General features: G+C 39.4%; 1 protein-coding gene across 2 annotated transcripts; it reads left to right on the top strand.

The window, feature by feature from the left end:
* The first annotated feature begins 980 nt into the window (after positions 1-980).
* On the top strand, positions 981-24,545 carry tbx4 (T-box transcription factor 4). Of its 2 annotated transcripts, none has more exons than XM_036562297.1 (9): positions 981-1,221; positions 7,719-7,864; positions 8,137-8,231; positions 14,855-14,974; positions 16,371-16,518; positions 21,177-21,329; positions 21,464-21,552; positions 21,944-22,179; positions 22,675-24,545. In XM_036562297.1, exons 2-9 carry the CDS (start codon positions 7,721-7,723, stop codon positions 23,343-23,345), a joined length of 1,656 nt encoding a protein of 551 aa, XP_036418190.1. In that variant the 5' UTR covers positions 981-1,221; positions 7,719-7,720; the 3' UTR covers positions 23,346-24,545. The 2 variants fall into 2 exon arrangements, with proteins under 2 accessions (XP_036418190.1, XP_036418181.1); XM_036562288.1 differs by lacking the exon at positions 981-1,221 and adding an exon at positions 3,064-3,531.
* The last annotated feature ends 695 nt before the right edge of the window (positions 24,546-25,240 follow it).

The raw sequence follows: 25,240 nt of genomic DNA, 5'->3' as shown, positions 1-25,240 counted from the left end.
GTATTTCCTAGATCAAAACTAACTAACTAACTAACTAACTAACTAACTAAATAAATAAATAAATAAAATAAATGAATAAATAAAAATAAAAAATACATAATGTGTTAGAGTTAGAATGGTTATGGTTAGAATGCCAGTTTAAAATGCCTGTTTACAGTGCAGTAGGCAGAAAAAACAACTGGTAAACTACAATAGGATCAGATAAACTGAGGAACCCATATTTTTGGTAAATAAACACATCTAGATGAATAAAGAATGCCAACGTTTGCTTCCAGCATATTAAATAGTGGGAGATCCTGCTGACTCTTGTGTGGAAGAGCTCTAGATCAAAAGAAGAGGGTCTGATATAATAACGGTTATACATTCTGATATAATAACGGTTATGTTATGTATATTTTTTCCTTTCATCTCTCTCTTTCTCATTGTTTCTATCGTTCACTGCAGTGCAGTTTCAGCGAATGAAGTGAGAAAATCGTTTGAGCGCTTTAAAGAATCAGTGAGAAAAGAGCAGGAGGACATTAGGGGAGAAGAAGTGTCTCACTCTCAGCAACACAGCTTTACACTGAGCAAACAATTTTTTTCAATTAAAAATAAAACGGATATACACGAATTTCCGCATTTATACGGATTTACACGGTCAGAACGGCTTAACTTTCCTCCAGCATTTTTCTCTTTATTTAAAAAAACACACACCACTGTTTTATTATATAAAACTTGACAAATGTGGGTAAAACTTTTAATAGTGATCATTTCAAGCCAACTAATTTTGCTTTTCGATCTAAAAAATTTCGGCGTCAACAGAAATGACAGCGCTTTAAGATTTATTATTATTATTATTATTATTATTATTATATGAAAACCGGACGGAGTGCCCCCTGTTTTCCTGAACGCTCCGTCTCTAAGGCGGACAGCGCTGGTGAGAGGACGGAGCTGAGGGTGGGGGGGGGGTGTAAATGGGCAGTCAGGGCAGTGGCCCCTAGTCGGAGCGCACTGAGGCTTTAGAGAAGCGCTCAGCTCCTGCTCCTAATTTCCACACCACGTGACGGGGGGAGTGAGTGAACTTTAAATTCCCTTTCAGAAAGGCAGCTCAATTCAGCCCTATAAAAAAAATCATCATCCCCTTTATAGAGACATGCGGTATAGTAGAGTCTGACTGAGTGAGAAAGGAGTGCTGTACTGAGCCAGAGCGCAGGCTTCACCCGACTGCTCACCATCGGAAAGGTAAGAGTGCCTGTCTGCTTTACCAGCCCGCCGGGCTGACAGAGCGTCGCGAGGGTCGGACTGAAATGGGTGCTGTGTGTGTGAGGAGGTGCTGGGTTAGCTTAGCTTAGGCCTGAGTCTGTAACAGAGAGGGACTGGCACAGCGGCCTTAACAGAGCAGCGCAGAGACGCGGGGTTAATCTAATGAGGTGAGTGACACACCCGCCTCATCTGCCGCACGACCACTGATTTCTGAGTGGATAATGACGTGGAGCTCCGAACGTCTGAAGGTGCGCGTGTTTCGTGCGCTTTCCAGAAGACTCTTACTGAATTCACAGAGAAATGTACATTTTTTCTGTACATTGAATGTGTTCATATATACAAACCGCAGTAAAGTGTGACTGAGTGAGTGTGGCTCTCATAGGCCTTGGCCTTCTCTCTCTCTCTGTATCTCTCTATCTGTCTCTGTCTCTCGCTTCTTCAGACATCTAATGTTTCTACTTCTATTTAGCATTTTATGCGAACAGATTCGTAACTCTGAAAAATAAACGTAGCTAAATTATTATTATTATTATTATTATTATTATTATTATTATTATTAATGGCGAACCATTTAAATATAGCAATTTTTTTTGTTTTGTTATGGAAGTATTTAAAAGTCCCCACGATAGAGCTGCTTAGCCGTTATTAAAAAATATAAACAATGTTGAGTATTTCTGTTTATAAAGCTGATTATTACAGTTAAACAGTTTGATTAAAATGTCTGATTAGATAGTCTGATTGGCTCCTAGACGTGTACAGACACGTTCATATTTTTTTATTTTAAAAAGAATAATTTTAAAGAATAATTTTAGAAATGGTCAGTGTTTTAAATTCCTCATTTTTACTATTCGTTTTTGAAGCGGGTTTCGTTACTATTTTATCTTCGCAATCGAGCCGCCTGTGGTCATTTACAACAGGCCAGCTCCTTCATTTATTAATGAAAGATCCTCAGTGTTGTCTGATTATGTATCATCTGTACTTTCGCCTAAAACACCAACACCGCCTGATGTCATCACATCTCGAAAACAAAACAGAGTAAAATAAAGTAAAATAAAATAAAATAAAACGTCCAACGAGAAGGACCTTGGGAAGAATGGAAATAAAGGTTTTGGTCTCGTTTAAATAAATAAATAAATAAATAAACCCCCCCGGTTTGTGGAGGCCCTTCTGCCTGTAGCCGTTCATTTGGTCATGTCACCAGCAGCCATCAGCCCAAAGCCCTCAGCCTTCTCCAGGTGATTTACTGATCTTTCAGCCTCGCGCTTCGAGCCATTTACTTCAAAACCGCAGCCATATTTCACCGCCAGTGTGCGGGCGTTTACACCAAATCTCCAACAACCTTCACAGGAAAACATGCGAGCGAGGACACACGAAACACCGCCATACAGCCTGACTGACCGACTGACCAGCCTCTGTGTTAATGTGTGAGCCTCTGCAGTGAAGCCCAGGCTGATGTGAAAGTCCTTGATTTCTTCACATTAACGTCACTCATGGCTGTGTCTGCTGCATCCACCACCTCACAGCCCTTCAGTCTGAGACACCTGGACATCTCACAACTTCACTTTCACACTGAAACGCCTTTATTCGTTATTAATCTGTAGCTGCTGGTTTATTTCAGCTACAGATCAGAGGACAAGACACTCCGTGCACTGTTCTCTGATCCTCATTTTCCATCGCGTGTGTGTGTGTTTGTGTGTTAGGGGTGACTGCGCTGCTGTTGGGGACTCTTGCTTTGGGAGAAAGTGCTAGCACAGCTAGCAACGTACGTCAGCAATGAGACAGAGGAGTGAGGGAGAAAGGGAGGGGGAGGGAGGGATGGAGGGAGAGAAAGGAGGGGGCGAAATAGCGCAGCACTTCACCCTCGCCTTTTAACAAATCAAGCTCTTCAGCATATCCTCTTTTTTTCGCATTTCCAAGAAAACATCACGCACGGAGACCCCCCTCCACCCCCCACATACAGCGCTTAGCGCGGGGAGACGGGTTTGTTTCACAGGGTTTGTTTCTCCGCAGCCTGGGAGAACCCCGACTCTCCTCCCGCCCTGACCACCACACACACACATATACACACACATATACACACACATACACACACACAAACTTCAGGAGAGAGAGAGAGAGAGAGAAAGAGAGAGGGAGAAAGAGAGACAGAGAGAGAGAAAGAGAGATGCTGAGCTGCTTGAGTGGCGAGTAACGCTGGGATTTCCCGCTGCATCTCGCCGAGGACTCGGCCCTTTGCCTTTCTGGGGAGGAGATGGAGAGACTGAGCCCATAGCAGGTCGATCAGACGAGGTAAATATCTCAGCCGCCTGTGTGTGTGTGTGTGTGTGTGTGTGTGTTATCTGTTAGCGTCTCGCGGAATTACACATACAAACTAGTAAACAGGAGCTTCGCACGCGAGGCTGTAATGCGATTAGGACGTGTGCTGGAGCTTAATGAACCTGTCCGCGTGATGGGTCAGCAGTGGGCATGAAGACTGAGGAGACAGAGAGACAGATACCGAGCTGAAGGCCTGGTCAGTCCTTACAACAGTTACTTGTTGTTTACAGTGTTTACTGGTTTAAATTAATAAATAAGACCTGCATTCTGAGTGATCGTTATTATGAACGACTGATTTAACATGCTTTAAAAGCCGAATGTGGATGTGTGAGCTGATCCACACTGCTGAGAGGAAAGTTATTGTATCATAAGGTGTATGATCGCTGGGTGGGCCTGGTCCTGAAAGCTCTGCAGAAGGACAACCGTGAAACTGGCGATTATTGATATATTTCATTTGAATCTAGTATAATTGAGTGTAATTTCTTTATCAGGCTGCTTGGAGCTCGATTGTTGTGACCACGCCAACACGTTTGGGTCATCAGCACAGGCTGTGCTACGGTGGTTAAATTCAAGAATTTAGGTTCACTTTTTAAAATTTATTTTATTTTTTTAAAGAACGCACTAAATGTTTTTTTTAAATGTGCGGAAGCATAAAAACAGGCCTCTTCGTCCACTCTTTGTATTTATAATTAAAAAGACAATAAAGTGATTGACTAATAAAAGTCGAGCCCTAATTAAAACTTAAAAAAGAAATGAGGCTTTTTAAGAGATGTTGTACTGATTATGACGAACATTGTTTTACCAGTTTAAATTGATAAAATTCTCTAAGCACAGATTAAAAAAATAAATTAAAAAAAATCTAAGGACCAACTTGACATAATATTAAATAACTAAAAAGATTACACTTGCACATTTTTTGTCACACTGTAGCTACACTAATATTATTAACACTATAACACTAGTATTATTAGTATTATTATTTCAGTTTGAAGGCGTAGGTCTACATCTATCTGGTTCAAATTGAGTTAGTTACATTCTACCTGCAGGACACGGCTGTCCTGCTGATCACTAATCAGTAATGACTCTAATCTCAGATTTTTTTTTTCTCAAGTATCATTTTTAGGGATGCACTGATATGGGAATTGTTGGCCGATGCCAATATCCGATATTGCTTATGTACATATCTGCTGATGCTGATACATAAACATTTATAAATATGTAGAAATTGGGGCCACATCTACCTGGATTAGAGTTTATTATTCGTAAAGGCCTAATAGCGTGTATAGAATGCAATGAGGATGTAATAAAATGAATAAAATGCTGATATTTTAGCACAGCAGACCAGCATCACCTAAACGTTCAGCTCTACCAGAGTACAATAAATACATCATCAAATATAGGTTTGAAAAATCAGCCAAATCTAAACATCTGTCTGATGCCGATATTTTCTTTTTCAGCGAATCTCTGCCAGGCCCGATATGATTCCCGCATCATCATGCATCCCTAATATATTTAAGCATTCCTGCTAAATCTACTGAACCTGGAATTGGAAGTGTATGATACATTTGTACCATTTTGTAGCCCACATGTGTGGAGAATGAAACATGCTGGATTCCAACGCAGGGTCATCACTCTATGATATGAGGCGGACAGCAGCATGTGGTGCCCACGCAGTTGTATGGGTACACCAATGGCTGGCGAAACGTCCAACAGTGGATCTGTTTACTCACACTGGAGGGGAACTTTGATGTTTGCCCGTGTTGGGAGTCAGCATCCTCCTGAGCAAAAAGCACACCATATGGCACAAAAAAGCTACAGTATAAAATGGCAGGCCAGATGGAAATTTATGAGAGCTGTCTTAATAACATGCATCATACCTGTATATCTCAGCCAAAGCCAAGACCTGGGGGGAAGAGCCTCAAACCGCCTGAAATTCCTCCACTGTTCCTGTCAAACACAAACACAGTTGAGTCCAGCTTTCCAAGCTGAAAACCTGCCACAGAGTGGGTGAACTCTACCAGCAAGAAAGCAAGACCGAATCGATGTCCATAGTCGAATCCTTTGATCACCTCAGAGAAAGAGGTGCATGGAAGTTTGGCCATTGTTCAGCATTTTGGACTATAGGGAACTGGAAATAGCTCCCCAGCCCCAGTGTGCAAAGAACAGTATCTGCCAAGAATAGTTTAGCGGATTATATGTCTGGAGTGACAGAGATATAAACACAGCTCTCGCTCACTGAGCTTAGTTAAACAGAGTAAGTGAAAGGCACATTTTAGACTGGAAAAGTCAACGGCTGACTTGCTGCAGCCTCACTGTGGCTGTCAGGCCTTATCTTTATTAGCCTTTGCAAATCTCTGCCCAAGTTTACATGGAATCCTGCTCCTCTCCTTTTATCTGAAGGGTGTGCACTCACACTGTTTACAGGTGTGAGATTAGAGGGAAATTGGGCAGGGGTCTTCACCACGCCAGCAGTTGGCTTTCCTCTGAGTGTGAATAGGCACCACCAAAGCAAAAGCAACTCAGCACAGCACGGCATGGCGTCCTCATAAGCCGTACCTTTCCGTGTGGTGTTTGCGTGGGAGCAGCGAGGGGTCGTGAGAGAGGGGCTCAGATGGTGACCTCCGTTAATGGAATCGGCAGTGTTTAGCCTCCTTACATAAAACTGTGCTGTAATGTTGGAAGTATAAATATTTAATCAAGCGATACTTTAGAACAAACGGATCTCGACCTTTTCCACGAAATTAAGTGGCCAGGTCATGTTATGAAGGCGGACTTGCCTTCGAAATATGTAAATGTTAATCGCTTCTTATATTTTGTGGCCTTTATGATGTACACTGTAGAATGACATCATTACACTCCCAAGGACGAAAAGCACCACACATTTCAGGAATTTTCACTAGCCATACATCATTAGCTCCCTTTTTAGCTCATGTATAAACAGCACATTGATGCATATGTTCTATTCTGGAGCTTTGAAACTCACATGTGAAAGACAAATTGGCATCTGTTAAAAAATTCACATCTGCAGAATCACCTGGTTAAAAAAGTGGTCTTTTAAAAACTGAAGCTGTTTAATTTGAGCCCACAGTTGAACTGCATGTGTCAGCAGTGTTATCCTTTTTAATGCACAGCTGAATGGTAAAGCTGAGAGAAAAATAGTAGTTGTGCTTTAACTTGAATTATTTCCTAAGGTTAATATATTTCAAATTAAATTACTATAAACATTAAGCAATCAGTCATTCCAAAGTTTAGCATATGTGAAACCTTTTAAATACTTGAAACATTTTTTTTTAACTTTCCAGTATGTGTCCCCTTTATTTTGTTTAAAATTGCTATGTAAAAAAAAAAATTATATTATTTAGGTTGAAAAATTGCCACGGTAAATACGGTCTTTCAGTGCACTAAGACAATGTTTTAGGGGTAAGTTATTTTAAAAAAGGAATGAGGATGAATGAAAAAATAGTTAAAGACCCAATGTCTCTTTACTTTCATATTTGTTAATAGATTAACATTTGAAGATATATTTCAAACTCCATTTATGTGTTTGGATTATTAAGTGCAGTATATTATTTAGTCGGTTAACATAAGACCAGACATTAGAGCTTCTAGTAAGAAAGAGCAGGTCAAAAGAATAAAAACAAAATATCATTATCATTAACTATATATATATATATATATATATATATATATATATATATATAGTATAGTTTATATATATATACATATAAAATCAAAAAGACGTTAACAAACCTTTTATAAAAACAACAGTGTAAGTAACAGTTTTACCATATTGTAATATTAGAATATAAAATCTCTTGAAAATAAGTTATGTAATAATGTTAATTGCAATACTGTATTATGTTACTAGACTGAAATAATCAGACATGCTAGATACATATTAATAAATAATAATAATTAATAATCATTAGCAATTCTTATTTAGCTGCTTAAATTTTTATATTAAAAACTCTAATGGACTCGTTGACAAGTCTCGACTATTTGTCCGTGCTTTTGTAACTACATTGTTACACTGTAGTTACTGTGTAATAAGCCTTAAAAATTAATAACTGAATAACAAGCCTAGCGTTTAAGGAGCCTCTTATTAAAACAGATTGTTTGATTCTTTGTTTTTCTATTTTGTTTAATTTTTTATTTGGCAGAGATGCTTCAGGAGAAGGCCTCAGCTGTGGCTGATGAAGGCGTGACTGTGGCCCAGTCTGGTGGGCTTCCCGAGCTCGCTGCTGACTCCTCACATCTGGGTCTGCCTGCAACTCCCAGCATCCCCCACAACAATGAAGTCGACCAGGTAACCAATGGGAAGCACCCTGTCCCTCTGACACTCTTTATATGAGACGGAACCTCCTTCTGGTATTATTTCGATGAGGGTGAGCAATAACTATGGACATGTTGTTTCATTTTCGTAATAAAAATTTGGATCATACAGTTAGGATATCAAAATAAATCATGGTAAGACATCAGCATGAGATCAGGCAGAATTTTTAAAAGTGAAATAACCTGAATACGGCAGACGTCCTCTGAGCTCTACTACCGTTCAACACTCTGTTTCTTGTCCTGCAGAACATAGAGAACATCAAAGTGGTTCTTCATGAGCGGGAACTGTGGAAGAAGTTCCACGAGGCAGGAACAGAGATGATCATCACTAAAGCAGGCAGGTGGGTGGATTTTATCCTTCGCTGAAGTTCTGAAAAGAGAAACAAATTAAATATCAACGGCCAACAATGAATCCTAAATTATTTGAAGGTTCAACATAAAACGACACCGCTTACAGTGTTTATAAAGCTCGATTATACAAAGGTAAAGCGAGTCTGGATTCCTGTGTCCATGAATGTTTAATTGGAAACACAAATGGCTGCCCTGTGTGTTAGATTTAATGCACCCCCTGGATTAGGAGCAGGACCCTGGACATTAAGCAGAGAGCGAGTCAATGCTTTCTGCCAGTCGTAGCCTGCCGTTTCTCAAGGTTTCTCTGTGGAAAATGCAAAAGGTCACCACAATTTTTCTTTAATGCTGTAACATTGTGAGCAATGGGCTTCTCCTTGTCCAGCTGATAAAGTGCGCAAAGAATCCTTAAACTCTTTGAAGAGCTAAGCACCGCGCCGTCACACACACATGCAGCTGCACGTAGCAAGCAAGGCTGTCTTCTCTGGCAACCTTTTCACAACAGATGGGCACGTTTCATTTACACAGTTTAGCATGTAATTGAAGACCAGCCTCTGTTTAAGATACTCAGTATATCAGTCTAACAATGAAGAAAGACAAGCCATTTGCTATGGCATTTTTTTTGTTTTTTCAAAGAGAATTTGGTCATCGGACAACTGTAAATCCGGACAGAAATCACCAACTCACCTCCGTAACAACTCTTATTACACAAAATGGAGGACAATTTCATGCAGCGGTTCTCATCATAGTGTTATGTTACTGAGGGCGTCGAGCTGGATCTGCACTGTGTATTCTTTTGCTTTACTGGCTCATGGTAGCTGTTCCTGCACAGTAACAAAAAGAAACAGTACTGTTATAGAGCAGAGGGGATTGTAGCAGCGGAATATGGAGTACACAGTCATGGGTGATGTACAGCTTAGTGAAAATATAAAGCCATGCAGGCTTCAATTCTATTTTAATGGAACGTTTTGTTAAAAAAAAAGATGTAATCCAAACCAATAAAGCATAAGCAGACCTGAAAGGCAATGGTAATAACAGGGTTTGAAGTGTGTGACTATTTGTTTTTAAACCATATTATCTTCTTACCAAATTTACAATAAAGCTTGTAAAATACGACTTTTGGCTGAAGTTGCTCAAGCTAAAGATATTTCAGTATTTGAGTGCTGTCTCAATGCATAACTAAACATTCCTTTCAGTCTCCAAGAGCAGTATTTATAAGCCATTTTTGCAATTTTGTCCTTATAAAAAAAAGAAATAAAAGTATTTATTTTTCTTTAAATTAAAGTGATAACAGCAAACTCATTTAATGAGTTCCTATGATTGTATGTCCTAATAGGAGTACAGTTTGAAACAATTTAGAATTGGGAAAAAATACTGTATACACATATATATATATATACATATGTATACATATGTGTGTGTGTGTATTTTTTTTCCTTTGCATTGTACAACAGTATTTCAATATCATACATTTAAATTCAAAAGGTTTTATTTTATTTTTTTTTCAAAAAGCATTAAGGCTACACTGAAATTAGTTACTGCATAGGCTACTAAGTTAATGTAACTCCTACTATTATCTAACAATGTATACGACATTTAGCAGTAATATCTCAGGCTCACTGGCTGTGCAGTGAAAGTGGGTCACAGAGACTAGCTGTGCGTCAGTCAGAGAGAGCGCAGCCCGCACCCTTAGGCTCAGGCTGGGCATTCTGTAAAGCTGAACTCTGGAAGAACTCCTCAGAGTCATCATGAGTGGCTTGTTATTGTGTGAGCAGTGAGCATGTCCAAGGCCCGGCCGCGTTCTTGCCTGCTGAGAGTGAGAGCAGCCGGCCGGTGCTAGCAGTCTCTTTGTACACAGCCCGTCAGCGAGCGCGTCGGTGGTGGTGATGAGGGGAGCGCAGCGCCCTGGATCAGCGGCGTCTCCCAGGCCCCAGAGGGCCCCCCCTGCTCCATCATCCCACTCCTTTTGATCTCAGCCCTGCTGCCGCTTCCTACAGACAGGATGGATCATTGGCAGGGCAGGCGTGCGAGAGTGAGAGAGAGAGACAGAGAGAGAGAGCACTAAGAGAAACAGCTGGCACTCTGCGTATGCTGACACACTCCTCATTCTTCACCATCCCACACACACATCCATACAACACTGCCACCCAGAAACTTTCGGTTAGGAGGGAACGCTATCCATAATAGTCCAAAATGCTTTTCAAACAGACGGTCATATTCAACATTATTTGCAAACTATACATGTAAGATCACCCTTGGCTGTCTACAGACATCTAGCAGCATAAAAGGAGCTGTAACAATATTATATTACAATGTAGTAATGCAGTTCTGCAACGCTAATGCGTGACTTCATACACCAACAGAGCAGCGTCAGGGGGACTAAGCCACTGAAAGGCCCTATTAGACATGCCACGTGATCTATTGTGCTAGCATTATGTCCTATTTGAACCTAAATGTTATGATCAGATTACTTTTTCAGGGTCAATGTGATATACATTAATTTCCTTTTTTGTTTGTTTTCATCTGTTTGGATTTTAGTGTTCACTGTGGATGTTGCTGTTAACATTGAGGGGAGAAAGCCTTTATATATAACTTCATATAAGTTTGCTAAAAGGTTAGCAAAAAAACATGCATATTAACAATGCTTAATTACATAAAGCATTTGTAAATTGGTCTCTGTTACTAAGTGTTTATATATTTGTGAATTGTTCTCTATAACAATAATAAATATGCTACATAAACAGCGTATACGCTCAGTAAAAAGCAATGCGGGCCACTAGAAGTGGTAAGAAATAGCCACATTTATTCAGTTAAAAATATTCAATTGTACTTGTGAGGAAAATAATCTACTCTTCACTCATTTTGGATATTAACATTTAATTACTACTCACCTCACTTATTTAATTATATAAATTAAGCATTTGTAAATTGGACTTTATTGTAAACAATGTATTTGTAAATTGTTCTCTATCACAGTTTATTTGAAAAAAAAAGCGTGACTGAATATGCTACATAAACAGTGTAGGGGCTCAGTAAAGAGCACTGAGGACCACCAGATGTGGGTTGTAACCAGCTACATTTGCTCAGTTAATAATTTTACTTCTACTCAAGCATATTTGTGGGGAAGTAATCTACTTTCTACTCATTTCAGATATTAACATTTAGTTACTACTCACCTCTTAAATACTTCAGCTTTTGTACATTGGTCTGTATTACAAATTGGTTATGTATTTGCTAATTGTTTTCTATTACAATTAATTTGAAACTGCATAAATATGCAGGGACTCAGTAAAAGCAATGGGGACCATCAGAGGTGGGTAGTAACTAGTTACATTTACTCAGTTAATAGTATACATGTCTATTTGTGAGGAACATAGTCAACTATTTTACTAATTATTTTAGATATTAGTATATCGCTGCTGTCAGAAGAAAACCTTGTATCTCCATTTTCATTGTTTTTTAGTTTTTGACATCATTTGAAAATGCCTGTTGCTCTTTACATTGTGTGTAAATTTAATGAAAAATGGAAACGGCCCAAAATGACTTGGAAAAAAGTCTGGTTCCTTTGACTTACAATAAAAGTAAAGTAAGTTTTTTTCCTTCTCCTGTACAGTTACCATTTTAGAGATGCGAGGTTTTCTCCAGACAACAGCGATATGTACTTTTTACTCATTATAGAGTTTAACATTTAGTTACTACCTGCCTTTTAATTAATTACATAAATGAAGTTGCTGTAAATTGGTCTGTATTACAGTTTATTTGTGTGACTATTTATGCTACATAAACAGTGCAGGGGCTCAATAAAGAACAACCAGAGGTCGTTAGTAACTAGTTGCTTTTACTAATTTACTTTGTGAGGATATATTTAGTTCCCAGTTGCTTTGTTGCATTTAATTTCATTATGTTTTGTTGGTAACTGCATCTGCACTGCTTTGTGACTGGTCAGACCTCTGACTTATGCAGTTGTTTTAGAAAAAAGTGCATCAAATAGAGAGCTTCAGTTCCTGTGCTCAAAAATGACAAATGTATTGTGACGTTCTGTTTCATTTTGATATGTTACTCAAAAATTAAGTAGTAGATAAAGTTGTTTTGTTTTGTTTTTTTGTTTTTTTTTTTGGAAAGCTACTTTTACTTCAGTCAATGTTTGACTAAAAAACAATACTTTTACTAGATTATGGGCTTAGGCTACTCTACCCACCTCTAGGGGCCAGGGGGGGAGTGACCCTTTGAGTGGTCAGCTTCAGAGCATGACCTCATGCGGAGCTTTGTTTCTGACGTTCCTCTAGCTTGAAGCACCTCTCTGAGAGAACCACACCCAGCGTGATATCTGTGATTGGATTTCAGATCTGCACCAAACACAGAGCTTTACCTCGTCCAATCCCTGCACCCCCACTGGGTATTAGAACTAATGTTATCTTGGCTGCCCTTCGCATGCCACTCTTCAGCCACAGGCCTTTGAAGCTTTACTCCTACAAACGGAGCTGAGTGCTTCAGTGCTTGTGCTTTTGCAGCCATTTATTTAGAATATGGAGACAGTTATAAATGTATGACTGCTGGTTGAACTTGTTGTCAAAGGAAGCCCCAGATAAAGTGATGCTCTATGGTGGAACTTTTGGAGACCAGTGACGAGTTAGCTATATAAACTTCTGTCCATTCCGAGCCACCATTAAAAAGCACTTAGGGTTTATATGGGCACTAGTTTCTTTTGTATCTTACTTTGACGCAGATGGGATGAAAAAGAGAGCCTTTTCTTTTTTTTTTTTTCAGGAAGAGGTCATGGAAGGTAGTTCCATTGATGTATTTTACGACCGTGTCTGCTATATTAGCATATTCTGTCTGTCATCCTGGCTTTTCTTGTATATCAGCAAAAATGCTGTTCCCACATTTCACCAAGCTGCTCTTTCAAAACCAGTCAATCCCCCAAAAACGTCTTTGCCCAAAAGAAAATTAGTCCCAGGTACAGACTTTGATTCCATATTTGGGAGTGCATAACGTGTTCAGGGCTAGTGCTGCGCTCATCAAGGGATTGCGCCGGTATGCCAGCACACTGTAAGGTAACTTTGAGATTAAACGTGACCTTGTGTGTTTCTTATGCGACTAATCTGTCCTAAAAACAGGTTGAGCTGTTGTCTGCTCGCTAATCTTATGCTTATCCTCCTTTAGCAAACACTTCCTCTGATGCTCTTACACATACGGCTCACTAAAAACATTTGGAAGAACCTGTAACAGTCTTATCCAGCGCTCAGCTGTCACTGAGACACCTCGGCCTAAGACTGATTTCCATTAGGCTGTTTGGAGGGAAAATCTGTTCCAAAGAAGCTTAATAGGCAAGCACATGAACAGAACAGCTGAGATAAACCTATACAAATGCGATTAAAAGCAAATGACATCAGCAAAGGCAAACTGCATTAACACCTGCAGTACTTCGCGCACGAGTCAGTGCTCAGTGACGTGAGGATAAAGACACAAGCGTGTCCATAAAAAGAACAGCGTACTAAAAAGACTGATTCCTGGGATAACACTACCAGAGACAGGAAGACTTTTGTGTCATGAGAAGACGTCCGAATAAAGAAAAATAACAACAAATGTTCCTAAAAGGTTTTTCACTTGGATGTACAGTTCTAAGAAATAATAATAATAAAAAAAACCTTTAATTTTTATGGAACCTTTAAATTATGAGCAGGATCTTTAAACAAAGAAGGTACTTCACACTTGCACATCTTATTTACAATCTACCGCTGGTCGATACTGTTGCAGTATGCAAAGGTTTGAGCTCCTCTGGTCAATCTACATGTTTTGCTGATTTTCTAAGTCTAAGCACACATCCTCTACAGGGCTTCTGCACATTGCAATGCACAATTACTGTTTATTTGCAGAATTTCATTTTAAATTTAAAGAAAAAACATAAAATGTGACCTATGCAAAAGTTATGGCACTTCTCATATTTTCCATTTTATTGTAAACTTATTTTCACTTCAAAAATCAACAAAACATGCAATTTTACATGAGGGTCTTCAAACTTTTGCAAATGATTATATCATCTACGCTAGTATTTTGATGTTAATGTCATATAACAATTGTGATTTTTATTTTTTGCGATATTGATAGACAACTAAAACTTGAATTGCAGTATATGTTATTCCTGGGTGCATCATTGTTTTGAAAAAAAAAGATCAAAATATATAAAAGGTAAATAAATATTATACTTGCTTTCTAGAAATCAGTTTTATGTCTGGTTAACATTTACATCTGGTATTGTGTAAGGTTCCCTTTGGTGTAATTTTAAGAGAAGAAAACAGAACAAAACAGTCTAATTGAAACAAGCTTCATCAGGGTTTTAAGACATTCTTTTAACACGGAGTGCCAGCACTAAGGAAGCTCTCACTTTATTAATTCTATGAATATCATATTTAAATCACGCTGAATTTTGTCAATAGCCGCCAGGACTAGAACTATCCACTGAAAGGTTCTTTTAACACCTTTATGGCACCTATTAGGACCTTAGTATCCTTGTTTTTGGCTATTTTAGGAGTGCAGAAATGATTTTTATATGTGTCATAACTCTGAAAGGTATAAATAAAAACAGTTATGATGTCTACTCTTTTGCTGTCTCTAGGCGCATGTTCCCCAGCTACAAGGTAAAAGTCACAGGGATGAATCCAAAAACCAAGTACATCCTCTTAATTGACATTGTTCCAGCTGATGACCATCGTTACAAGTTCTGCGATAACAAGTGGTAAGTTGAGGATCTTTGCTGCGTTACCTGCATATCCTCATTCAGAACATTTTCTCTACATGTTTTTATTGCTTGCTGACAGCAGATGTGACAGTCACTGTCATTATCTAGAACAAACAAAAACCTCACTCTTATTATTTTTTTTGTGAGGTTGCTCTTTAGAAACTTGACTGTGGGGTTTTTACTTGAACTGTGAATCTGCAGAAAAACTAATGGTGTGACTGAATCAGTTCTGACTGCAGCTTGTCCCTATAGGCAACTGATTTCACAAGCTAGCTTACATGGTGCAAAGACACAAATTAACATGTTTTATGCTGAACTGTCTTAAGATGTCCACAGTCTTATTCATGTGTTTGTCCTCTTCCCTTTGAAGGAGCCATGCATTATTTTCTCTGCTATCACATCTGCAGTCTCTGTATGAGTACATCAGTCTACACATCTTCTTTTAGCTAGAGGCTTCATCATGAAGATTTTTTCTTTTGACAAGTCTGGTTTCTGTCATATCCAGTGTGCACTTAGGCTATAATGTGGTTTCTGTCACATCCAGTGCCTGCACATTAGCTGTATTAGCTATAATGCAATGAATCTGAGATCATTGCATTACAACTTAAATCAAAAATGTTTTAAATTCAAAGCTCAATCTAGGTTCAATCTAGGTTTATCTGGAATGAAACACTCATTAAAAGACATTGATTAGCATACATCTCTACCGCTAAACCACATAATGCTAGCTGTGGCTGCAGAGCTTTATTAGCACACAGTTAATTATTGCAAGTAACTGGCAGGCGACCTGTCAAAACCAATGGGCTAAAAACAGCTGGGTGATGCATGTTGTCCTCTGTGTGACCCTGTGCCTCTGGCAGTGCCACATCAGCCTATAAAATGTAGCAACGATTGTCCCTATGAATGTGTAATGCTGGCTGCATCTAGTACACTCCAAAACAAAACAAGGCTTTGCCATGAAAGTCTCAATAAAATGCACATTTCTTCAAGAAAGCCAACTTTTAATGACCATTTTTTAAGATCTGTGGGATGGACCAGGATTTCAGCTTTAGCCAACGTTGGTTCTGGATTTCCTCAACGACACCTTGGGGGCACACAATTAGCAGAGATGTTACGGTCAAAGCAGCCATGCCAAGTCTTAGAGAATTATTCCCATAATGCCATGGACATAAGCACTAATGCTCTGTATCTGTCATGAATGCCCAGATGTTCTACATAGCACGCAACCTTTCAGCAGCCTACAGTAGTTGCATGACATTGAAAAACAGCCTTCACTTCAGCCGTAGCGCAGTTGTGACATGACAGCAAAAGATCCCCTAAAGCAAAACGTAAGCGTTGCTAGAGTTATGCTATTTTTTCGAAAGCACTGATAACATATCTTCTTTTTCTATAGGATGGTGGCTGGAAAAGCAGAGCCAGCCATGCCTGGACGGCTCTACGTCCACCCTGACTCTCCTGCAACGGGAGCTCACTGGATGAGGCAGTTGGTCTCGTTTCAGAAACTTAAACTAACAAACAACCACCTGGACCCCTTTGGGCATGTAAGTGATGTTAAAAGGGTTTGTTATGCACATTAAACCTAATTAAATAAGAATTTTTGAGAAGACACATCTGTATCCTTTAGCTTGCAGTTATAAGGTGTGTTAGCTATTATATGACTTTCATATATAGACTTTCAAAATATTTAGTGCTGGATAATCAGGGGAGTGGAGATGTGATAATGCATGATGGAGAATTGATATGCTATTAATTATGCCATCTAAAGTAATTGCATTGTTTAGACACCAAAGTTTGCAAACAATCAGCACCAATCAATAACTTACTCCAGCACTCCTCCCGCCTCCCAGCTCTAGTGCGATTACTAAGTTGTGCAGCAACGTCAACATATTTTTCATTTGTGTTTTGTTAACAAAGATTGTGAGAATACAGAATCGTGAACCCAGTATGGTGAATCTAATTGAATTGTGGCTAAGTGTATCATTACACCTCTACACCATGCTTTTGTTTTTGTTGCTGACAACTGCAATATCTGTGGGTTAGTAAGCAGACTATGCCTCTAAGCGTGAAGTGGAAAACAGTCTTGCTGGAGTGACTGGTTTAAGACATAACAACCACAAGCTAACAGACTCTGATTAGTAGTAATACATATTTCAGTGTGGATAACAACAAACTACCGAAAACCGGCCATTCATGTAAATCAGTCATACTAAATCACGTACGCAAAGTCCCTCCACAGTGGTTTGTCACAGTGCACAGTCAGCGGCCTGCCCTCAAGTAAAGCGTGGCAACTTCAAATGTCTTTTTCATCAGCTGGGCACTCAATGGTCAACAATTACAGTGTTCTAAATATGGCTATGCACATTGTGAGCTTAATTAAATATAAAAATGAAAGCAACTGTGGTCTTTTAGATGTACCCAGTCAACACAACAGAGGGAAACTTTAGACTAACACAAGACTTATTTTTCTTGCATTGAATTATTTTCCATATATGGAATTTATGAAACTTTAACCGTGTGTACATTTTACATCAAGCACTTTGATTTAGTTTTTCATGATACAGGACCTTTAAAATATACTATTTTTGTATATGAGAAGTGCAATTTCAAAGAACCTTTTTAAAGCTTAAGGAACCTCCACATAATGTAAATGTTCTGTACATATATCTGTAACTGTATAGCAGTCAAAAGAATGTTCAAGCTAAGAACCCTGTATTTTTAAGAACACTGGTCTTGTTAGCATTAGAGGAATCCTGCATGAGTTTATATACATGGGGTCATCTCCACAGTGGCTAGGAAAGAGAGGAAAGGGAGAGCAGAGCAGAGGTGAGGAGTCTGACCATGGCAGTGCTGCCCAGAGGGACCTTGGGATAGCTTGTCCGAAGCCATCGCGTCAGAGGCGAGCTCATTAGGTTCATAACCTGTCGGATCTGCACAGGGTCGGCCTGTCAGGCTTAGTTGAGCGCCTGGGAAGTGATAAGGGCGAGTAATGAGGCCAGTGAGAGGCTGCTAAGCTCCACTGACGCCCACACCAGCAGGGATACTGCGGCTAGCCGAGAGCTTCTCACACCGAGCGCCACTGCAGTCTGACTAGTGCACGGTACACACTCAAAAGAGGCTACGCCATACTCGCAGTAGGACTCTGCTACGAACAAACCAGTGTTAAACACAGGCGCCAGTGCTTGGAGCAATTACAGCACGTCTTTACCGTCACATGACCAATCTCAGGTGAACTTTCATATACTAACTGCATGTTCAGTGCCAATGAAACTGTACTACATTCTAGGGAATAAACAGTACACTGAAACACATACTACACCACCATATCACTATATGGCAAAAGATGCATGTAAGTTTTGGTGCCCCTGAAAACACTTATTTGCTATTCTATTTGCTAAATTTAACATAGTTGGGGAAAAAAACAAAATAAAAAATGTGGCCTGTGCAAAAAGTTATGCACATTTAATGTGTTGTTTTATTAAAATATGCATTATCATAATACAAATTGATAACTCATCACCAGTCCACTTCAAAAGTACATTACTGTTCAAAAGTTTGGAATCTTTATAAGTTTTTATTTTATACACAATAACAATGTATACAAGGTAAATTTTAATATTCAAAATTAGACAATAAAAATGTACTTTTACATGTATTCAGTATTTCAAGTACTTTGGCAGAAAGAAAGAATCGGAATAATAAACATGAAAATAAATAATATACTATAGTTTTCTACCTATAGGAATTTCTGTAAAGTTATCTATCTACATATGATTATTACTTGAAATACATGGTATTGTGGATATTAATTTTATAACTTCATGCAGTCATTTTAGAGTCATCTACAGCTCTTCATAATTCTGGACACATTTATAATTTTGGACAATTTGTAGTTTTATTGTATTTTGCACAGCTTCCTACTAATTATTTGTGACTGCATACTCCTAATTCTAAACATTTGAGCTGTATATTTTACTGAATGATTTTTAAACTAAGTAATCAATTTTAATCAAGTACATCGAGTGCATCAGTACCTTGGAGGTATAGGTCAAGGTCTACGGCAGACAGTATTACATGACTGATCGTCCTTAAAGAAGAATATCAGTGTTAAAAATAGTATCAGCGATCAGACAACTGGGACTGTTGGGCAGATGACAGTGGATATCCCACACCATATGCTATTTACATAACCTTTGTGGACATAAAGGAAGTTTCCATTGCAATGCTGTGCGAAACCACATTGTACAGTTTCTGCTCCCCAAAAAAGAAGCCCTAACCCACAAGTCGGTCCTGTTTAGGGTGTCCATTGATCAGAGCTGTTTGATCAATATACCTAGACAGTACACAGATCTGTGGCTGCATCACAGCTCATATCACTTGGTATTATCTCAAGATGCCAGTTGTCCAACCAAAGGTCACATGTGTCTGCATTGACCAATGAAGCGCTCAAACCATTCACTGGGCTGTGGTTACTGTCTGGCTTTACAGGGGTGAGTGGGTGGGAGGTGGTCCAGGCTGAAGCTTGACCTGAGGTTGCCCTCTATGCACTAGAGTTCCTGACTCCTCTGAAGAGAGGGGCGGAGGAGAATAGAGACCTCCCCGGCTGATAGGTTGAAGGAGACTGCATGGTGAAAGGAAGGGCCTTGACACTCATTGGCCCTGACAGAGCTGCGCCAGGGATGACCCTGACCTAACGCTCCACTGAGCACCCAACGACCCCTCTGAGCAGGCTGGTGCCAGAGTGTCCTACCATCTCCCACATACAAACACACACGCAAGGATCTAATTGGATTACTTACAATGCAGCACAGTGCAAAACACGCCAGACAAATATTTATTTGTATGGGAACTGTGGGCATGATATTTTTCATGCACATATTTGCCAATGTCAATACATAAACATTTAACAAATTCAGAAATTGGCGCTACATCTACCTGAATTAACATTATAGAGAAAAATTATATATCTATAGGCTTACAAATGCAGTGAAATGAATTTTAGCCCAGGAGCCCAGCATCAACTAAATGTTCTGCTCTTCCATAATACAATAAATATATCATCACTCATAGGACCTATTATGATCTACAATTGTATGCAAATGTTTTAATATCCAATGTCAGATTACATGTTTAGTTGATTTTCTATGTGTTAAGTTAACACATTCTCTGCAGGAAACATGCTTAAATATGACATTTCCTTGCTATTGTATTGTTGTAATGCACATTTTTTATGTTTGCACATTTGCATATTGGAAAAAATAAAATATAAAATGTGCCATAACTTTTGCACAGGTCACATGCTTTATCTTTTCCCTACTCTGTTAAATTCAGCAAAAAAACAGTAACTGTGCATTAAAATGTGCAGAAGTGTGTTCTCTGTAGAGGATGTGTTCACTTATTTTCGCTTAGAAAATCAACAAAATGTCATTTGATGTCATTTGGTGCTCAAACATTTGCATATGACTATAAACAAAGCACCGTGGGAGTGGTGAACTTTCATCAGTTCGTATCATAGTAAGTTCTTTATTTGATATTCAAATGTTATTTCACATTTGATGGTATTTAGTGTTAAAACTTATCAGACCAACCTGAATTGCTGTAGCAGAACAGAGCAAGTGGTGCTTAGCAGTCTTCATAAAAGCCAGGACAATAGCATTAAACCATTAAAATCTCAAAATTGAAAGGTTTTCCCTCACAGCAGCAGTGTCTGTTTGTTACAAAACAACACAAGCCATTAAACATCTGTGCTTTATTGTTGGGATTTTTTCCAGCACAATTCACGAAACCTCATTATCAGTCTATAGTATCGGTCAACTGATATATAAGACTACATTATTTATGTCACTCAACCTGTTAGTCACAGATGAGATCTGAATTTCATGATACTTTTAAACCAGGACAAATTCGTATCCTACAGTAAGGAAGCAAATATGATACACATTTGGCAGTGGACCTAAAGGCAAACAGCTTCAGTCTTTTACTGGACTACCAGCATGTAAAGACATTAATATAATATTGTTATAATATTATATTAATGGCTTAACTAATCACCCACTAAAGTATTATAAAATGACTGTTTTTTTTCCCTGGTCTGCACATCTAGTCCTGGTGATTAATCTGAGTCCACAGAAATGAATGCTGTCTCTTCTCTTCTGGCTATCTGAGGCAGATGTCTGACACAACAGTGTATTTCTCTACACAGATCATCCTGAACTCTATGCACAAATACCAGCCCAGGCTGCACATCGTAAAAGCAGATGAGAACAACGCCTTTGGCTCCAAGAACACTGCTTACTGCACCCATGTGTTCCATGAGACTGCATTTATCTCTGTGACATCCTACCAGAACCATAAGGTAATACTAGGTCACACTCTAATGCTGTACCATGTGCAGAATTGCATGTTTTATGGATGAGAGCACAAGGTTCAGATTTAATTGGTTTAATGGATCTAAAGAAAATCACATCATTAGCCTTTTCTTCTTTGCAGATAACACAGTTAAAGATTGAGAACAATCCATTTGCCAAAGGTTTTCGTGGTAGTGATGAGGGAGATCTGCGTGTGTCCAGACTCCAAGGGTAGGTACAGTGAAACAACATATGGCCAGATGAAACAAAAAGTACCAGTCGGTCAAATTTTGCAAGAATTAAAAATATATGCAGCACGGCTCAGAAGTTTTAGGTACCAAAGCACATTGCTAAAAACAAGAATGTCTTATTTTGAAAAATATACTTGATTTTATGTGAGATAGACTGAACAACAACATTTGGTTCTAGGTTTCCATCACTAGTACAATGTAAATGAACGCACTGACATAGGTAAAATCACTACTTATTTTAGCAATGTTATTTGGAATTATTTTATTATTAGTTATTTCTGAGCAAATAAAGACTTACTGTCCAGAAGAATAACCTTTTAATTCCATCTGTCCATCCATCTATTCATCCATGTATCTGTCTATGTATCTAGGAAGGACTACCCAGTGATATCCAAGAACATGGTACGGCAGCGGCTCATCTCTTCGCACCCTCATCTGTCTGGAAAGTTAGGTGCAGGGGTACTGAGTGGTCACCCACAAGTCCACTCTCACTATCAGTATGACAGTGGGGTGCCCCTGCCCAGTTCAGACTCCCAGGAGCCCCTCTCTACCCCATTCCCTTCAAGCCGAGAACCCAGTCTGCTTTACCATTGCTTCAAGCACAGAGGTACTGTAGCATAGTAGCTAGTACAAAGTAGGGTGGGCAATATGGCAATATGGTATTGCAGAACATATATATGATATGTTATGATACAACAGATTTGACAAGCTAGAACAGGCACAATGTACCGGTAGTGCCACATTTACCATCAAAAACAATAAGATATAAAACTACATGAAACAATGACCTATTGTTAATTCAAAGTTTCACATACTGTCCAATAATCAAGACCCATTATGCTCTCTAAATCCATAATCAAGATGAAACTCGCAAGCTCCCAGCAACTGGGTGAAATTTAAGCGGCTACATCACATGCAGTTTGTCAGTATTAAGAAAGTAATGACGATATGTTAAAATGTATGGTGATGTAATTTATCATAAAATCATGTCGTCATATCACCCATCCCCAGTACAAATATAAGTCCATATTGCAAGTTACTCCATATGACTCCCAAAACTGTTTAGTCTGTTCATGTCCCTAAACTACCCATGTTGTTGCAGATAACACCAGACACTTGGAGTTGGGTTGTAAACGTCCCTATCTTGATGCAGCACCCGCAGCTGTTTCAGAGGAGCACTACTTCCGCTCCCCTCCTTCGTACGAGCCTCCTTTACTGTCCCACTCCTACTGTGGTGAGGCGCTGAGCTCGAGAGAGGCCTGCATGTATGGGGGTATGGATGGGGAGGCAGGGGCAGGAGGGGCAGTTGGTTCTGATGAACTGCCCCCACCCTCCCTGAACTGCAACATGTGGGCTTCAGTGCAGCCGTACCCTCGCTACGGCATGCAGACTGTCGAGCCTATGCCTTACCAGCCCTTCACTGCCCATTTCACCAGCACAGCCACCGCTGCCTCTGTGGTGCCCCACCACTCGCCATCTATGCAACGGCCTCAGCCAGCACCTCCCGTTCCTGACCTTGTGTCCTTTACTACACAGCGGGCTTTGCCACCAGCACCTTCTTCCTCGTCGTCCTCTTCTTCCTCCCCTTCTGGTCCCAGCTCCCGCGACAGAGCAGCCCACCCTCCTCTCTATCACAGAAAGCCCGGCTCCCCTCTGCGACCTCACAGGGATTTCTCAGCCTACCCGGCCCAAAGTCCCACGTCAACGAGAGAATCCATCTACCAGTATCAGATGGGCCTCAGCAGCATAGGCCCTCACTGGACTGACAGCTAAAAAGAGATATATAATGATGCAGTGTTGTTTAGTGTGACGTTTGTCTACTGCCTTAGAGTCATATGATCTCTAAGATAGAACAGCAATGAGATTATTTTTCTATACAGCCATGATGCTAACTTGCCAAGCAAAGCCATAATGCTGTAGTATGTGCAGAGTTTTGAAATCTATTTAGCCCATATAGCATTAAATCCCCTCAGTATGTGCCAATGTCATATTTATTTCAGTATGGTATATGTTTATAATTGCACTTATAATTACAGTGGATGGAACCATGGAAATGCAGTGAGCTAAATTGTACCATTACGTCTAGCATAATGATGCTCTAAATCTTTCAGTACCAAGAGTGTTTCAAAGCACAAAATGTGTGAATGCTTATCAGTATGATGCAGGAGGCATATTGGAGTAAATGAATTGAACAAACTGTTTTTTTTTTTTTTTTTGAGAACAATTGTTTTAGCTATTCTATGTAGATTTTCTGTGGCATTTCTGAAATGTGTGCAACTCAGTGACCGGGAACATTTTTTCTTTAATAACTGGACATGTTATTGTTCAGCATCAAAGTACTGACTGAATCTAGTCCTATTCACACATTAAAAAACTTAATATCATTCACCCTAATACAGCTGAGGCTTATCCATGTCTGTGAGGCCTACATTTTTATATTAATTTATTTATGTATTATAGGTGATAAATACCAAAAAAATGACTATGCAAGAAATATGTCTTTAAAACATTTAACAGCACTACTGAGTCACGCGGAGTCAAGCTGTAGAAGCTGTAGAGGAATATCAAATCTGTGCAAATCTTTGGCAAACCTTGGCTCAACACTTTGTGCTGGTCCTGATATAAGCTCAAGATGTTGAGATGGCTCAAAAGATGCTTCATTTTAGACCATTCTGGACCATGCCTGCATCCATACAGATTGGTCAGCTCAGCCGTATGTGCTGGGAGCCGAGAAATTCAGTTGTAATTCTGGCATTAGTGTCTAAAATGGTGCACTTAGCGAAATAGGACATAAGAGAGGTCCCTTGCAAGCAGATGGGGGCTTAAAGAGTGATCATTAAGCCAAAAGCAGAGAAGAACAGAGAACTCTGTTGTGAAGTCCAAGACCCAAGACCCAAATGACTGAGTTGGAAAAATCCTTACAAGAATGAAAATGTAAAACAGCCTCCACAGGCAGTTGGCCATGAGGCAAACTCAAAGAGGATGGACCATAACTTGGTAAGCCTGCTTACAAAGGACAAAAGGATGTGTCAGAAAAGCATATGGTGGTCTGGTAACCCACATGATCCAATTTGTGCTTTTGACTCAACATGTAACAAATTATCTCCATACTGGGGTTCAGTCTTTTTGCGCACCTGTCAAATAAATGATTCTTTTTTGTCTCCTACACAGTTCATAAAACGGCTCCTAACCGTGTTTAAACACAAGTTAATTCTGAATTGACTGAAATGTAAAGCAGTGACATGTCTTAAGCTTTTGAAGTTCCAAAGCAAGCAGACATGAACAGGCCAAACCCTACTGTACTCCATGTATTGTTCAGTGGCTCTTAAGTTTTCTGCTAGGGAAGATGCTTAGGTCTTCTCTCACTCCTTAATATCCCCACTCTAGCAACAGAACCTGAAGTTACAACGGTTTCAACAAAGTTTTGAAAGAGGTGCAAGGTTATGTGTACCTGAGTGTGCCTATGCAGGTACTGGATAGAGTAAAGATGTTCAAGAGACATCTAGGCATAATTTTTCAGGAGCTTTTCCCATATTGACCAGTTATCAGGGCTAAAGATAGAATTTAACCAAAATATTGTTAGGAAGACTTCATTCTGAAAGATCTATAGCTAGTCTTTTCCTTTTCAAAAAAGACAGTACCAACTGGTTAATTTTTTTGCAAGCAGC

This window comes from Colossoma macropomum, unplaced genomic scaffold (genome assembly GCF_904425465.1).
Source record: "Colossoma macropomum unplaced genomic scaffold, Colossoma_macropomum, whole genome shotgun sequence".
Lineage (NCBI taxonomy): Eukaryota > Metazoa > Chordata > Actinopteri > Characiformes > Serrasalmidae > Colossoma > Colossoma macropomum.
The sequence above is the reverse complement of the archived record's forward strand: the minus strand, read 5'-3'. Positions and strand labels throughout refer to the sequence as shown.

What these genes read in the sequence shown, in the direction of transcription:
- tbx4 (XM_036562297.1), top strand. Translation starts at nt 7,721, where the DNA reads ATGCTTCAGGAGAAGGCCTCAGCTGTGGCTGATGAAGGCGTGACTGTG. An exon ending in ACAACAATGAAGTCGACCAG is followed by an intron (nt 7,865 to 8,136) that starts GTAACCAATGGG and finishes CTTGTCCTGCAG; the next exon opens with AACATAGAGAACATCAAAGT. An exon ending in CGTGTGTCCAGACTCCAAGG is followed by an intron (nt 21,553 to 21,943) that starts GTAGGTACAGTG and finishes CTATGTATCTAG; the next exon opens with GAAGGACTACCCAGTGATAT.